The sequence below is a fragment of the Heptranchias perlo genome, chromosome 1 (genome assembly GCF_035084215.1).
Source record: "Heptranchias perlo isolate sHepPer1 chromosome 1, sHepPer1.hap1, whole genome shotgun sequence".
Taxonomy (NCBI): domain Eukaryota; kingdom Metazoa; phylum Chordata; class Chondrichthyes; order Hexanchiformes; family Hexanchidae; genus Heptranchias; species Heptranchias perlo.
The window spans coordinates 32,936,785-32,952,821 of record NC_090325.1 but is presented as its reverse complement, the minus strand read 5'-3'; the positions used below and the strand labels follow the sequence as shown (position 1 = coordinate 32,952,821).

Below are 16,037 nucleotides of genomic sequence, written 5' to 3'. Positions count from 1 at the left end.
ATTACTCGATAGCACCCTGTACTAGAGCTTCAGTGAATGCAGCTGGTTTGTTCTTAAATGATTGAATCACAATGAGCAACAAACATTAATGATTAAGAATATAACTTCTTTTGATTTCATCCTATTTAACATTCAAAAACACTCATTAAGTGATACATCCCTCCTCTGAGGCTCCACCCCATGCATTAACTGAGTGATGTGCCATCTAGTATGATACTGAGCCATACATACTAACAAAGTCCAAAGTTCCGTTCTGTGCTGAGTTAGCTGACCTCAGCAGTAGAGGTGCTGAAATTGGGTTCAGCATCCCAGCACTTGGGTGGGTGGGCAGGATTCCTGTCCTGAACACTATTCACTGCATGCTGTTGAGGACGAAGTGAGGACAGGATCAGCTCAACTGTGAGCCCACCATGCTCAAGTAGTCAGCCAGTATTCGCCACCCAAGCATGCATGATGGTGGCTTTCTTGTGAGACATCAGAGGCCTGCCAGAAGTCATACCCCAACATGAACCGTCATTTTCGGGGGGAGGTGGAGAGAAAACTCGAGGGCAGAAAGAGAAAATTTCTTCCCCCATAATCAAAATCGACGACATTTCATGCCGCACAATATCAGTAGAGGGAAAGCATTGGATTACTGCTGTATATGTTTCTGCTGCTGAAGTCTTACTGAAATTAAACCAGCAGGGCCAACATGAATTGAAGCAAGTTCCGTCAGTGCAGTTAACTTCTGCTAAGTAATTTTGTCTGGAAAGATTCTGCTTAGTTCAGGATTTTAATCAACTCCACAAAAAAAATAGTTTCTTGGCAAATGTCTGCCTAGCATTCTGTATAATTGTTCACATGGCAATCCAATCTATATAAGCAGTACCAAGCATTTAGTATAATTGGATGTTACACAGAACTGATCAGCTGCAGCTCAGTGAAGTCTGGCAATGGACATTTTAAAAAGGACAAATAATTGAGGAATATTTTACAAGAGGATTTTTAAAAATATTTTCACGTTATCCTTGGGAATCAGGATTTTGTACAATTAGAGCAAATGGGTGTTGCATTGGAATTCTTGTATTGAGTCAGGTACAGAGAAGCTTTAGGCTTAAAAGTAATATCGTCAGCAGGTGTCGATCTGATGTTTGAATACGACGATCATAATTTTTGTGGTTTTTCTGTCCATCAAGGTGAGGGAATGGAGCACTTTTCAGGCACCCAGTGTCCATATCCCCTGGAGTCAGCTCTAGTACTGTAGTTAGATTCAGAGTAAAGCTCCCTCTACTCTGCCCCAACAATGTGCCTCCCTCCAAGCTCAGAGACGTCTCCCCGACTGCACCCATGTGACTTTTTTTTCATTTCTCACACCAGCCGTCCTGCGGTTTCTTTGAGTTCGACTTCCAAAAATAGTCTGATTTGGGGGCACCAGGAACTGGATTGAAGCTGCCTAAACTAATTTCCTGTAGACAGAAGAGAGTATACAGTGCTAACTTTCATGTCATCCATTTGGAATTTTTAAAGTCCCAGAAAAATTGGCCACAGTTTCTGCTCGTGATCACTGGCCAGTGACCCTTCTGGACATGCTTATGTGTGAACAGACTAGAGGCACGGATCAGGCTCAGCTTGTTACTCCACTGTGTTTGGAGAGTTCACCAATGCTCACTGTCAAGGCGTACACAATAATAGCTACTTTGACAAAGTACCAACTGGTCCCAGAGGTGTAAGGCTAGTGTCCAATCAATTACATTACCCAGTACTCCCAATCTCTTTTTCTCATTAATTTTCTCTCCTCCCCTCTTCTTAAACTGCTGATTCCTTGCTGGAATAAGGTTCCATTGGCACTGCTGGGTACTTTGCTCCAATGGCTATTATACATGTGTAAGCCTTGACAGTGGGTAGCTGGGAAGATATTTGTAGATTTTGTGGTATTGTTACAGCTCCCAATCGCTGGAACTTCCAACTTCAACCTGTGCGTAAAATGGGCAGTAGCGGATCGGCTGCTCATTATACGGCCCACCCAGTGGAAAGGAAAATGGGACAGGGTGTATAACAAGTGGACAATCAGCTACCACCCCTTTTCCGCTCAAGCTAAAGTCAAAAGTTTCGCCCAATGACTCCATTTTATTTCAGTCAACTCCTAATATGCACTTCACTGGCTAAGTGAGTAACAGAGCTTTGAGAAATTTAATAGACTGATAGCAATTGTGCTGTGCTTCCAACCTGTTACTTATTGATTTCTGTGCTTTCAGAAGAAAGATGAGCACTTGAACTACTTCTGTGATTTACTGGGAGTTGAGCACGATCAGATGGAGCACTGGCTGTGTCACCGCAAGCTTGTCACAACGTCGGAGACCTATGTCAAGACCATGTCGAAGCAGAGTGCCATCAATGCCAGGAATGCTCTGGCCAAGCACATCTACGCCCAGCTCTTCAACTGGATCGTGGATCACATCAACAAATCACTGTACACGACCAGCAAACAGCACTCATTCATTGGAGTGCTGGATATTTACGGGTACAGAATGGAGAGGGGTTTGCACAAAGTATAACTACAACTGCCTTTTCAAACTGGGACCCTTAGTGTTGTTTGATCAATTGATTTAATGAATAGCAAATGTGACAAGACAATTCTTTTTCTTTTTTTCTTACACAAACAACTGTTTTTTTGTGAATTTTGTGCTCGTCAAGGTGAGGGACACTGGGTTGGAGATGGAACACTTTTCCATCTTGGGTACCCACATTCAAGCATTCCAAGGTAAGAGTGCAGCATGGTTATCTGCAGAAGTAGGTCCCTCTGCTCTGCTCTAACGATGTGCTCAGCCCCAACTTCAGAGGAGCACCACCTGCTGCAACAGTGCCATGTTTATCATTTCCCACAACAGCCATCTTGTGGCCTCTCTGAGTAACATTTCCAATTTGGTGCCAGTTTTGTGCTCCAGGCCAGAAACCTAATTGAGATAGTTGCAAACCCATTTCATTTAGGACTTTTAAATGCAGACAGAGGTGGACTTTCATCTCATCAGTCATCAGATTAAAGCCCATATCCCAGAGGTTGAAAGGACTGCCTAAACCACTGCACTCCTCTTTGTCCAATTTTCTTCCCTGTTCTCTCTGACCATTCTTCGTGTGAGACTGGACAGTGGCTGTTTTGAAATCACAGCCAAGCCTGATCATTTTATTGTCTGACAAGTACACATTTGTAATTCAAGGGCCACTGAAAAACAAACAGCATTGAGGACTTGGCTAATATTTTTTTCTCCCACACTGTTTTTCCAGACATGTTGAGGCGCTCGCGGCTGGCGGACTGCCAGTCAGCGTTGACTAGGTATAAACCTTGGAAGTTCCTGGTCTGTATGACTCAATACGACACTTGAGTGGTGCATTATCCACCACACCATCAGAGGAACTGTTATGTTTGTATATGTATTTTTCATTCACAACCCTCCACCCCCCCCACCCCCCCCCCCCCCACCCTCTGGTGTCTGCCTACATCGAATAACCTGTACATGCTGAGGCAAGCTGAAGAGCAGATACCAGATTTTCAAAATGTGGTGTTCAGTGGTCAGTTTCTGAGGTGCAGTAGAAGGGCAGCTTTCCTGCCAGATTTTGTCATCTCGTGCAGAAGCACCTGACCAGTAGCATGGCTGAGATTGATATTATAGCCTCAACCCTGGCTTTAGCATTCTGTGGCACATCATATTGGAACTCTGAATCTCAATTTTGGGTCCTGGATGTTACCAAGGTGCCCACTGCCAATATCCCAGTGCTACAGGCTAGTAGCATTGTTTAGGTTACTCCCTGGTTCCATTACATTCCTGCTATGCTGTGTTGCTTTGTTTCAGTTCGGCTGTACCATTTCGCTATTGCCTTTAATAACTCAATGTGTAAGAAATGCAATTATATGGAGTAAAACTAAAATCAATTTGATTTATGTGTAGAAAGGTGATGTCGCCTTTTTTCTATTTATTGCAGGTTTGAAACATTTGAAATCAACAGTTTTGAACAGTTTTGCATCAACTATGCCAATGAAAAATTGCAGCAACAATTTAACCTGGTGAGACCACTGAACTGATAATGGTCTTACCCATTCACAATAGGTTCCTCAAACCCTTGTTTTAATTAATGATGACGTTCGATTCTAAGAGCATCAGGTTTACCTGGTGTTTGTATTTGCTTTGACTCTGAAGTTCCCCTTTAAATAGTGGCTGAACAAACATTCCCTTTTTAAATAGATATCCAGTAACTGGTATCTTTTGAGTATAACCGTAGTGTCTCTGTTTGTTGAGTGTTTTCAATGTTTTTCAGCATGTCTTCAAACTGGAGCAGGAGGAATACATGAAGGAAGAAATACCATGGACTCTCATTGACTTCTCTGACAACCAACCTTGCATTGACCTTATTGAGGCTAAATTGGGCATCTTAGACCTGTTGGACGAAGAATGCAAGGTGGAGACATTATTGTAAATTTCACCACAGTCCGGCATTTATTATTTATTTTTAGCTGAGGAACAGCAACCAGATGATGAGTTTCCCTCTGATTTTATTGTAAGAATAGATGAGTTTCTCATGTCGGGAGGCTGAGATGGCCCTGCCTCTGTGAGAGCAGAAATTGGCACGTATTTAGGTTGGACAAGAGGCAGGCAGGTTGGGTTGCAGGAGAGTAACTGGAGCATATTAAAGATAACCATGATGTGATTTTACAAAAACAATTTGGAAATTTAGTGACCTACACAGCTCACTGGAGCACCAAGTGGGTGGGACATTTATCAATCTCCTTCACTGCTGAGCTCCCAATCTCGACTGTAAGGGATTGTCAAGCGGAGAGGCCTGGAACTCATCGACACCGAGGAAGGGAAAGTCTCTCATGAGGCAGTCTTAAGCATGTCCTTATTGCCTGGTTACAGAGGGCATTGTTGGAGGTCTGGGAGCAGATCGTCCAGCCTCTCTGCCATGGATGACAAGTGATGCTGGGGATGAAGGAGAGCCCAGTTGGGGAAAAGAAGCAGAAATTAATTTGACCAAAAAAGTGGGACTGTTGCCATTAGCTGTCTCGATAATCCCTATTTATATTTGTTAAAAAGACAAGATGATTTTAAATCTATTCTTCTTAAAAATGCTCTCTTTATCATAGATGCATTTAAAGGGAAGATAGATAAACACATGAGGGAGAAAGGAATAGAAGGGTGTGTTGATAGGATTAGATGAAGTAGGGAGGGAGGAGGCTCGTGTGGAGCATAAACGCCGGCATAAACCAGTTGTGTCAAATGGCTTGTTTCTATGCTGTAGACTTGATGTAACTTGAATTTTTTTATTCTAATGTACAACCTGGTTCAGTTGAGAAACTCTGACAGGCAGATTTTAACGAAAAGCTGGCCCCAATATTACTCAGTCTAATGTCCTGTGTGGACCAGTTTCTAGAGCGTTAAGCAGAGGAAAAAGGGACAGGGACTCAATATACTGAGTCTCCACCCCCTTTGCATTTCCTGCGGAAGCCCTGTCATGCTCACGAAGCTCCCGAGGGAAATATTTCGGGTTTGAAGCATGCGTTCTCGGGCGCTCACCCAAAATATTTAAAACAGTTAAACCTGGGAGAACAGTCAGGGTCAGCCACGGTCAAGTCAGGCACTTGTCTAAAGCTCACCGCTTGACTTGCATTGGGACAAGGAAGGAAGAGGAACACCAGCTTTGCTATATTCGTGGAATAAAAATGTTTTAACAGACCTTTATTTGGAAAAGAGGGGGGACCAGTGCATCATTTTTGTTATAGTAATAGGTTCTGCTGTGATGTGAACATACTAAAATTATTTTGCTGAATGCTGTATCAAAAAGCCAGTGCCACTTAAAAAAAAAAGCGCTTTTTCCTGTGATATCAAATTGGTTTCATGCCTCCTTTCAGATGCCAAAAGGGACAGACCAGAGCTGGGCCCAGAAGTTATATGACCGCCATTCAAACAGCCTGCACTTCCAGAAACCCCGAATGTCGAACATGGCTTTTGTTGTTATACATTTTGCAGATAAGGTAAGTAATGACGTTGTGATTATTCCACTTGCTGTGGTTTATATCCATACATACCCAGCAAACTTGTTTGCTTTCCTTTCAGAGTCCTTAGCTTAAGAGATTCCTGAGGCAGAAAAAGACCAGCTGGCCCATCAAGTTTGCCCCACACTCGTGATGCCTGGGGCATCATGATTAGACACTTAATTCCTATGTTCTTACCTCCCCTTCCCCCCAGCCTCCTTAGCTATGTTGCCTAGGAGCAAGAAAACTGCAAACGTGCCAACTAGAAAACTAACAAAGGCTGACCAACAGCATGCAAAAAACTGACCCATCTCCTCAAAAGTTGACAGTTCAAGTGGGTAACTGTAAGCCTATATGTCATGTCAAAACCAACAATTACACTTAAGAGTAAATATACCCAACATTCCTTCACTTATATTGGAGTTTAAAAAGAAAACATAAATACATTAAAACCTAAAGGAGAAATCCAAATGTTTAAGGCATAAAATTGGTGGCGCCTTTCTAAGTGGTCCCCCAAGAAAATTTTAAGAACATAAGAACATAAGAAATAGGAGCAGGAGTAGGCCAATCGGCCCCTCGAGCCTGCTCCGCCATTCAATAAGATCATGGCTGATCTGATTTGAACATTTACATTAGATTTTTAATCTTAAACAAAATAAGAGGTAACAAGTGACAATTGGATTGTCAACAGATGAACCAGACCTTAAAAGTTTCTTCAACTGGCTCTCTTCCCACATCCAGGACCCCTTCCACTGTTCGTTATTAGAGGCACTCTAAACCCCTCTGTATCCAGTTCACAGAGACACTTCCTCCTCCTTCAACTTTCCCAGCTCATACTGGTGTTCTTCTTCCTCTTTCTCCCCGCCCCCCCACCCCCAGCCAGTACTACCTGGCACTCTTCTTCACTTCTTGTTCAAGTTGACACTCTTCTTGTTCTACACTCTTAATTCAATGTGGCTTCTTCTCTAATCTAGTTCAAGCTGGCACTTCTCTACCTCTCCCATTCAAGTTGGCATTGTTTTCCCCCCCCACCCCCTTCCCTAGTTCTTGTTAGTACTCTTTTTTTCCCGTCCCCGTTATTGCTGGCACTCTCCTTGCTCCAGCACCCCAAAGCACCACTTCCAGCTTCTGTCTCTTTCCTTCTCTTATTTCATACATTTCCCTCCCCTTCCCTCATGCTTTCATTTCCTGGTACATTGCTCCCTTTTCTCTCCCCTTCATTGTCATCTATTTCCCCTCACAACACTGATCCGACCTGAGTCCTTGAAGTGATCATGACTGCTGCATACTGTAGGAATTACTGCTTTAGCAAGAATCCCTGCCCACACTATGCAACTGCTGGGATCATTTCAAATAGCAGCAAGACTTGGGTACGAGTAGATTAAGCAGAGATTGACCTGGTCCATGTGGATTTTTGTCAGCAAATGCTGACGAGGGCTGGGACTCCAAAATGCTTTCAAACCATAAGTGCCTAAAGGCTTGCAGATCGTCGAGCTGCAAAATAATTGGACTCATCAGCGCCATTTGCTCCCCAGCAAGCAATGAGAGTGCCACCTAGCTGTGGCAGATGGGACCACAGTGGATGTTTGCTTATGGGAGAAAAATATAATTCAAGTCCACAACTAATAGAAACCTGATTCAAAGTCTTCTGAAGTAGAATATTATAGAACTGAATTTACACAATACATAGATTCATGCAACATTCTTTTATTTACAGTTTTCCAAGTTAATCAGACTATGAAGGATAAATTAAAAAAATATATGCCACATGGTTATTGGATGCCAAGCACTCCACTTACAATTAGGGGAAAAAGTTACCTCTTGCCATTATGGTTCCAACTGTGACATTAGACATGGTGGTGGCAAGGGATATTTTATCCATTTATTGAAAGTTTTTTTTTTAAGGAGATGGGCACCTCCAAATTCAGTTGTTCAGTAAATTAAGCCAATCCGGCCCAATTCAGCTCAGTAATGGTTCAGAATTTCTGCTTATCCTTAATCACCAGTAAGAGTATTCCAACTTTAATCTTGGAATAATGTTTGATCTACGTGGTTTCTCATTGGGGAAGTTAACACGAGTTTCTGACTTTTCACAGACAATTCCCCCAATGACAAAACAAAGAGTGATGAGCTGTTAGTCCAAATTTTTGAAAAATGTTGACAAATTATTGAATAACTACTGTTTCGAAAAGTACTCACTATTACTTCCCTAATTACTCAGTTGGTAAATGCACTTCGCATACAAAACTAATCTATATTGATCAAGACTTTGTCAGGTTCTGTTTGAGTAAACAAAGCAGATGACACAATTTTCTCATGATGAAGGTCATATTTTTGCATGATGAAGGTCATATATAGTTCTGCACATTTAAGTGGGTCTAGGTTCAATCTCGATCAATTATATTGGGATATAAGTAAGTGTGCTACAATTAGCCTCATTGCATCCTGAACTAGGGAGGGAAGGAATCAGTTATGGCACCTGATGCCAAGTGCATGTGTAAAGGGATTAAGTGAGTGTGCAAAAAGGTGGCAGATGGAGTATAATGTGGGGAAATGTGAGGTTATTTACTTTGATAGGAAGAATAGAAAAGCAGAATATTTTTTAAATGGTGAGAATCTATTAAATGTTGGTGTTCAGAGACACTTGGGTGTCCTCGTACAAGAAACACAAAAAGTTCACATGTAGGTACAGCAGGCAATTAGGAAAGCAAATGGCATGTTGGCCTTTGTTGCAAGGGGGTTGGAGTACAAGAGTGAGGAAATCTTGCTGCAATTGTACAGGGCTTTAGTGAGATCTCACCTGGAGTACTGTATACAGTTTTGGTCTCCTTATCTAAGGAAGGATATACTTGCCTTTAGAGGCGGTGCAACAAAGGTTCACTAGATTAATTCCTGGGATGAGAGGTTGAGTAGAATGGGCCTATACTCTCTGGAGTTTAGAAGAATGAGAGGTGATCTCATTGAAACATATAAGATTCTGAGGGGGCTTAACGGGGTAGATGCTGAGAGATTGTTTCCCCTGGCTGGAGAGTCTAGAACTAGGGGGTATAGTTGCAGGATAAGGGGTGAGATGAGGAATTTCTTCATGCAGAGGGTTGTGAAACTTTGGAATTCTCTACCCTAGAGGGCTGTGGATGCTGAGTCATTGAATTTATTCAAGGCTGAGATAGATAGATTATCATAGAAGTTACAACATGGAAACAGGCCCTTCGGCCCAACATGTCCATGTCGCCCAGTTTATACCACTAAGCTAGTCCCAATTGCCTGCACTTGGCCCATATCCCTCTATACCCATCTTACCCATGTAACTGTCCAAATGCTTTTTAAAAGACAAAATTGTACCCGCCTCTACTACTGCCTCTGGCAGCTCGTTCCAGACACTCACCACCCTTTGAGTGAAAAAATTGCCCCTCTGGACCCTTTTGTATCTCTCCCCTCTCACCTTAAATCTATGTCCCCTCGTTATAGACTCCCCTACCTTTGGGAAAAGATTTTGACTATCGACCTTATCTATGCCCCTCATTATTTTATAGACTTCTATAAGATCACCCCTTAACCTCCTACTCTCCAGGGAAAAAAGTCCCAGTCGATCTAACCTCTCCCTATAAGTCAAACCATCAAGTCCCGGTAGCATCCTAGTAAATCTTTTCTGCACTCTTTCTAGTTTAATAATATCCTTTCTATAATAGGGTGACCAGAACTGTACATAGTATTTCAAATGTGGCCTTACTAATGTCTTGTACAACTTCAACAAGACATCCCAACTCCTGTATTCAGTGTTCTGACCAATGAAACCAAGCATGCCGAATGCCTTCTTCACCACCCTATCCACCTGTGACTCCACTTTCAAGGAGCTATGAACCTGTACTCCTAGATCTCTTTGTTCTATAACTCTAAGGGAATCAAGGGATATGAGGATCGGGTGGGAAAGTGGAATTGAGGTCGAAGATCAGCCATGATCTGATTGAATGGGGAAGCAGGCTCGAGGGGCCGTATGCCCCACTCCTGCTCCTATTACTTACGTTCTTACCATACTCCAGCATGACTCAGTGTTTTCAGTGGCGATGGGGAGAATTTTTGAGGGGATGTGTGTGGAGAGAAAACCAGCCAGTTTACATCTGCGCATTATCTGTTGATTAGTGACAGATTTCCAGGATTCATTGACTCTGTAACATAAGTATGTGTGTGTGTATATATATATATATATATATATACGCACACACATACATGCCTGGCATGTGCTTTTTTTTCCCAATATTTTTACATCTTTCTAGTTTGTTTACCTGCCCTTAGGCAGCAACCCATGTTTGGTACAATTCCTTGGGCATTGGTAGGCCTCTGCTTCCTCTCTATGTCTGAGCCCTCACGGTCGGCATGGCAGACTATTTGACTGTGAAAAGCATCATGGCTGACCCCGATCCTCACCTCATACTTCCAGTCGGAGTCACTGAATGACACAAGTGTCGATCTTCCTGCAGTGCATGGCTCAGTTCTACACCGGCAGAGCATTTACTAACCAAGCCATTGCGTTTTTTTTTAATTCCCCTCACTGATATCTCCTCGGTGTTTATGATAAATTAACCCTTAAAGCACATACTTATGCAAGTGTGTTTATGTAAGTGTGTTTCTGATGGATATAGCCTGCTAACAGAACGTGGCTGCTGTTCTCTTCTGCAGGTGGAGTACCAGTGCGACGGGTTCCTGGAGAAAAACCGAGACACAGTATACGAAGAGCAGATCAACATACTGAAGGCCAGCAAGGTACGGCACAGCTCAGAGGGCATTTACTTCACACCTGCATTGTAACCCAAGCCCGGTGCATGTCTGCTCCGGATTAGGCATGTTCCCAGCTTGTTCCAGTCATGGAGTTCCAACTAACCCAAATTCCTTCCATGATTATAATCCCACAGCCAGGAATACCTCTTAGAAATTCACAATCCAGGAAAATCCAATGCTCCGGGGGAAACATTTATTTCTCAGATGCGTCACGTTTTCAATGCTCAGCGTTATGAATTAACTGCTGAATTTTGCCTCACGGCAGCTGCGGAAGTTTCTGTCCTGCAATAACTTCCACCTATTTAAAAATTTTTACTCAATCCTATTTTCTTCCTTCCTCTCCTGAAAACGCTCAATAGTTCCATGGATGCCCTTCCTGAACTTAACTTAGGTGGTACTTTTTCATGTTTGAACCTGGACAGCAATTGTCTATATGTGCTTTTCCACCATTGGAGCATGATAACAGAACCTGACTCTGTTCTCATTTGTTGCTACACATGTGCACTTTCCAGTAGGAACAGCTGTTTGTTTTTTAAATGGGAGTCTGGTGGATCCTGGGACTGGAGTTTCTGACTGGGTAGGGGCCTCTGTGTCTTGCTGCTAACTCCTACTCTCGTAATGAGAATTTTAGACACTATTGATAGGTGAAATTGGATTCTGGATGAATGGATAGCCTGGCCTCCCATTTGCATAGGAGTGAAAACACTGAGAAAAGTATAGAGCAGTTTACAATTTTTTTTCTCTCTGGTTTGCACTAATATCTACCAGCACTAAACTAACCTTGGTGACAAATGTAAAAGCTGTCACCAGAGGCAGAGATTAACATCTTTTCTTGATGCATGTGGGCTAAGCACTCAGTACAGTTTCTAGACTGCATTAAAAAAAAAACAGATTAACCAGTCATTGAACTCATTGCTATTTGTGAGATTTTGATGTGCACAAAATGGCAGCTGTGTTTACCTACGTAACACCAGTTACTGCCTTTCAAATGTGTAATATATTGTATGCAAAGTGCTCTGACATGGTGGTTGAAAAGTAATGAGGTGCTAAATAAATTATTTAATTTTTCATGTGTTTATTATGTTAAATTTTTAGTGTATATATAATCAGATGGGTGTGATCTGTATCTTGAAGACACTGACTTATTGTCAGCAATTTGATTTGGGCAAGTTCTTTTTCGGTGGGGGGGGGAGGAAAGATTTTCTGTGATATGATTGATCGGATAATGAAAGTAGAAAATAATCAATTGAAAAGCAGGAAAGCACATAGAATACATAATTAACCAATAAGGACAACAAATTGAGATATTCAAGAGGAAAAGTGACAGATATCCACAATACGCATTGCTGCCACACATTTTCTTTTGCATCTAAAAATATATATACACATCAATTTCATTGACTTCCTTAATGTTATATCTTTGTCCTTCAATTCTGTTTGATGTTATGCTAGCACTGCAGAATAAGTGTTCGTTTGATTTTCTCACAGATTTGCAATGTAACAGGGTATGTAGAGGGGGACAGAAACATTCGCATCAGACAAGTGCCAAGCAATGACCATCTCCAACATGAGAGAGTCTAACCACCTCCCGTTGACATTCAACGGCATTACCATCACCAAATCCCCCACCATCAACATCCTGGGGGTCACCATTGACCAGAAATTTAACTGGACCAGCCACATAAATACTGCGGCTACAAGAGCAGTTCAGAGGCTGGGTATTTTGCGGTGAGTGACTCACCTCCTGACTCCCCAAAGCCTTTCCACCATCTACAAGGCACAAGTCAGGAGTGTGATGGAATACTCTCCTCTTGCTTGGATGAGTGCAGCTCCAACAACACTCGAGAAGCTCCACACCATCCAGGACAAAGCAGCCCGCTTGATTGGCACCCCATCCACCACCCTAAACATTCACTCCCTTCACCACCAGCGCGCCGTGGCTGCAGTGTGCACCACCATGCACAGGATGCACTGCAGCAACTCACCAAGGCTTCTCTGACAGCACCTCCCAAACTCTCGACCTCTACCAAGGGCCGCAGGCACATGGGAACAACACCACCTGCACGTTCCCCTCCAAGTCACACACCATCCCGACTTGGAAATATATCGCTGTTCCTTCATCGTCGCTGGGTCAAAATCCTGGAACTCCCTTCCTAACAGCACTGTGGGAGAACCGTCACCACATGGACTGCAGTGGTTCAAGAAGGCGGCTCACCACCACCTTCTCAAGGGCAATTAGGGATGGGCAATAAATGCCGGCCTTGCCAGCGACGCCTACATCTCAGGAACGAATAAAAAAAAGGGTTCAAATGTCAATACAAACTGGATGGGGGAGAGAGGCAGAACATGAATAAAAATACATTCATGTTTCTCAATACTTTCATGATATAAATTTCCAGATATTGGCTTCTATTGCATGTATGTCCCAGAGACATTTTCCCTTGGGCAGTTTCCCCCCAAATCACTGAAGTCCTTCCTGCAATGTAATATACTTGTTTAAATATATTTGTCATGTTCAAAGTATAGATAGTTTTTCAATGCTTTTATTTGATTAACATGATTGTTGATTGGGTTTGTTGCAATATAGCCAGTGAATTTACACTGCACTCTGTCGAATGTACTCCCTGCAGCCAGTGGTGGAGGGGGTGGATGTTTAGGCTAGTGGATAGGAAAATAGTTCCACCTAACTTTCCTTCTTATTTGCCCATTTTTACCTTGTGTCCTTGGGTATTTTACATCCATTAGTGAACAATTTGTATTGATCAATTTTGTCAATTCCATTCATAATCTTGGAAAGTTCTATTGGGGCAACTTGAAGCCTCCTTTCCTGAAGAGAACCAAATTCTTTAAACTGTTCTCATGATTTAAATTCCTTGTTCCTTGTTTACAGTCTCAAACGTGGATTGGGTCAACTATAAATTTGACTCCTCTGTTTAAATGTTAATGATCCAAATGGGCAATTTCTGAATTGCTTCCAGGTTGATGAAAACCACTGGAGAGGTGGCCTTAGATCCTGATCAACTCCGATATTATGCATAGCTGCCAATCATCTGCTTTTGGAGCAGACATCAGCATTCCAGCCCCTGCTGAAAAATCAATTTTACAGTGTATTTTAGTAACCCAAGAAAACCCATGGAAGTTGCTTATTGATGTCACGGATGGAGATAATTGTTTTCCCACTTTGGAGATCAATTGTCCAATTTATTGTAAATTAATAATTTCAGCCTCGCTCCATGACGCAGTGGATGAATTATGGTGTGTTCTTGGCCTGATTCTAGAGCCTGGGTACTCTCAGTCACACTGTAGGTGTTAATGATGGCCGGCAGTACTTATACTGGTAGTTACATGGCATAAAGCTTTTTTTTTTGTGTGTGTTGAGCTTTCTCGATGTTTTATTTCCTGAGAAACATTCCCCGTGTTTACTCCATGACTGACCCGTGGGGTATGGTTCCATAGGCACCAGCGACCCTCCAGTATCTCACCTGAATGATCATGTGGATGCCTGGACGGTGAGTGCTGGTAGGCTATTTGATCATTTGTTGGGGGGGCTGCATGACAGCCAGTTTTGATTCTGTTTTCACCCGCATATCCACACTCGTGCACTTTTCAGGACAGCTAACTAGATGGCAGTCAGGAGTGGGAACCTGAGCGGCTGATTTCCACCCCCCCCTCCCTAGCCCATGGGCACTGCATTCATTTGCTGCCCATCTGAGGTCAATCTTAGCACGGACCAGGAATCAAATTTTGGATCTTCCAAATCTATATGGCTCAGTACCACACCAGGGGATGCATATAACCACTCAGGCATTGATTTGTGGGTCTTTTGTATTCTCTTCAATTTATTGTTGAAAAGTAATTACTTCAGGTCGTGGTGGGCCAGCTATAAATAACGTACGATAACCCTGTGGAGAAAAAGCAACAGGTATTCAATGCATGATACCTTAATAATACAGCAGTGAAAAGTGTTCACTTTGGGGAAAAAAAATGTTAAAGATACGGATGAATTCCTTTTAGGCTCATTCCTTGAGAACCATTTTATTTTTTAGCTGAAAGTTTGATGTAAAGCTTGTCAACAGAGTTAAATTAATCTATCATTTTTTTTTCTACGGTTTTTATCAGCTGCTGGCAGCTGGTTCAATAACCTATTCTGTCAGTTGGCCACTCTGCATTAGTGAACTGATTTCCCACGAGCCACTTGTCAAGAGTTTTCCTTCTGTATCAGCACACATCAGTCTCAAATAATGGCTCCTGTTTTTTTTAAAAAAGAAAATGAAGAGTTGGCATTTAAACAGAGAGCGTGTTTATATATTGAGGTCTCTGCGGGAAGGTAGTATAACACATTCACCCTTTCACTTCAGCAGAGACAAAGCATTATTCATTCAGCACTGCATTGATTGTGAATGGAATTGTGAGGGTAAGTGGCAGCAGGTGAAGTGAATCGCAGATTTTCCGTACTTCTAGCTGAGTTCAGTTGGAGAAATGCACCCCTCCCAAAAACACACACATACTCTGCTTTGTTATTCTGGCTTTGCTGAATTGAGGAAGAAAAATTCGGCCCAGCTTCCTCCAAAGGCTTAGTGAATAAATGCACTGCATGGTGTGGTACTGATCAAGAAGGTCTCAGTATCGACCCATGGCCTGTTTCTAGCGGTAATACAATTGGACTTGGTATCCCTGGGGGAAAAAGAGATCAGTCAGGTTTCCTGTGCTGTATCGCTATCTGGTCACCGCTGGTAGAAAGTGAACTTGTGTGGATGTTGGGTGAGGACAGAATTGGGCTTGACAGTGGCGCCTTCACTACCTCCCCCCACTCCCAACCTTCCGTTGACACTCATTGTGTAGACTCCGATGTGAAAAATGGTTAATTGGGGCGAGAGGCTTGAAGGGTTGTCAGCAGCTGTGGCACCTCCAACATCAGCTAGTATTTCCAGGAGAGAAAGGGGGACAACCGTGATTTTTTATGTGGGGATAAAAAATCTCTTCAACTATTCTGTATAACTTTTGAGTTTTTTTTGTTGTCCCCTTTTCCTTTGGTTTCAGTACCAGCTGGTGGCCGATCTGTTCCAGGATGAGAAGGACCCTGCCACTTCCATCCTAAGGGGGAAAACCTCAAAAATAAACATCCGGCCTGCCAAACCTGCCATGAAAGCACAAAATAAAGAGCACAAGAAAACCGTTGGCCATCAGGTACAAGTTTTATTTTGTCCCTTTCCCCTCCCAAGTGAATCCGCTGATTTCCTTTATCAGCAACCATGAG

The 16,037-nt window shown here is 42.6% G+C and overlaps 1 protein-coding gene across 1 annotated transcript in view; it reads left to right on the top strand.

Annotated features, from left to right (window-relative positions):
• myo5b (myosin VB) overlaps window positions 1–16,037 on the top strand; it is a 260,378-nt gene that overhangs the window by 140,149 nt on the left and 104,192 nt on the right. The window contains exons 10-15 of the mRNA XM_067983571.1: window positions 2,235–2,500; window positions 3,958–4,039; window positions 4,291–4,431; window positions 5,882–6,004; window positions 10,682–10,765; window positions 15,821–15,967. Coding sequence (XP_067839672.1) covers window positions 2,235–2,500; window positions 3,958–4,039; window positions 4,291–4,431; window positions 5,882–6,004; window positions 10,682–10,765; window positions 15,821–15,967 — 843 coding nt within the window. The remainder of the gene's footprint in view (window positions 1–2,234; window positions 2,501–3,957; window positions 4,040–4,290; window positions 4,432–5,881; window positions 6,005–10,681; window positions 10,766–15,820; window positions 15,968–16,037) is intronic.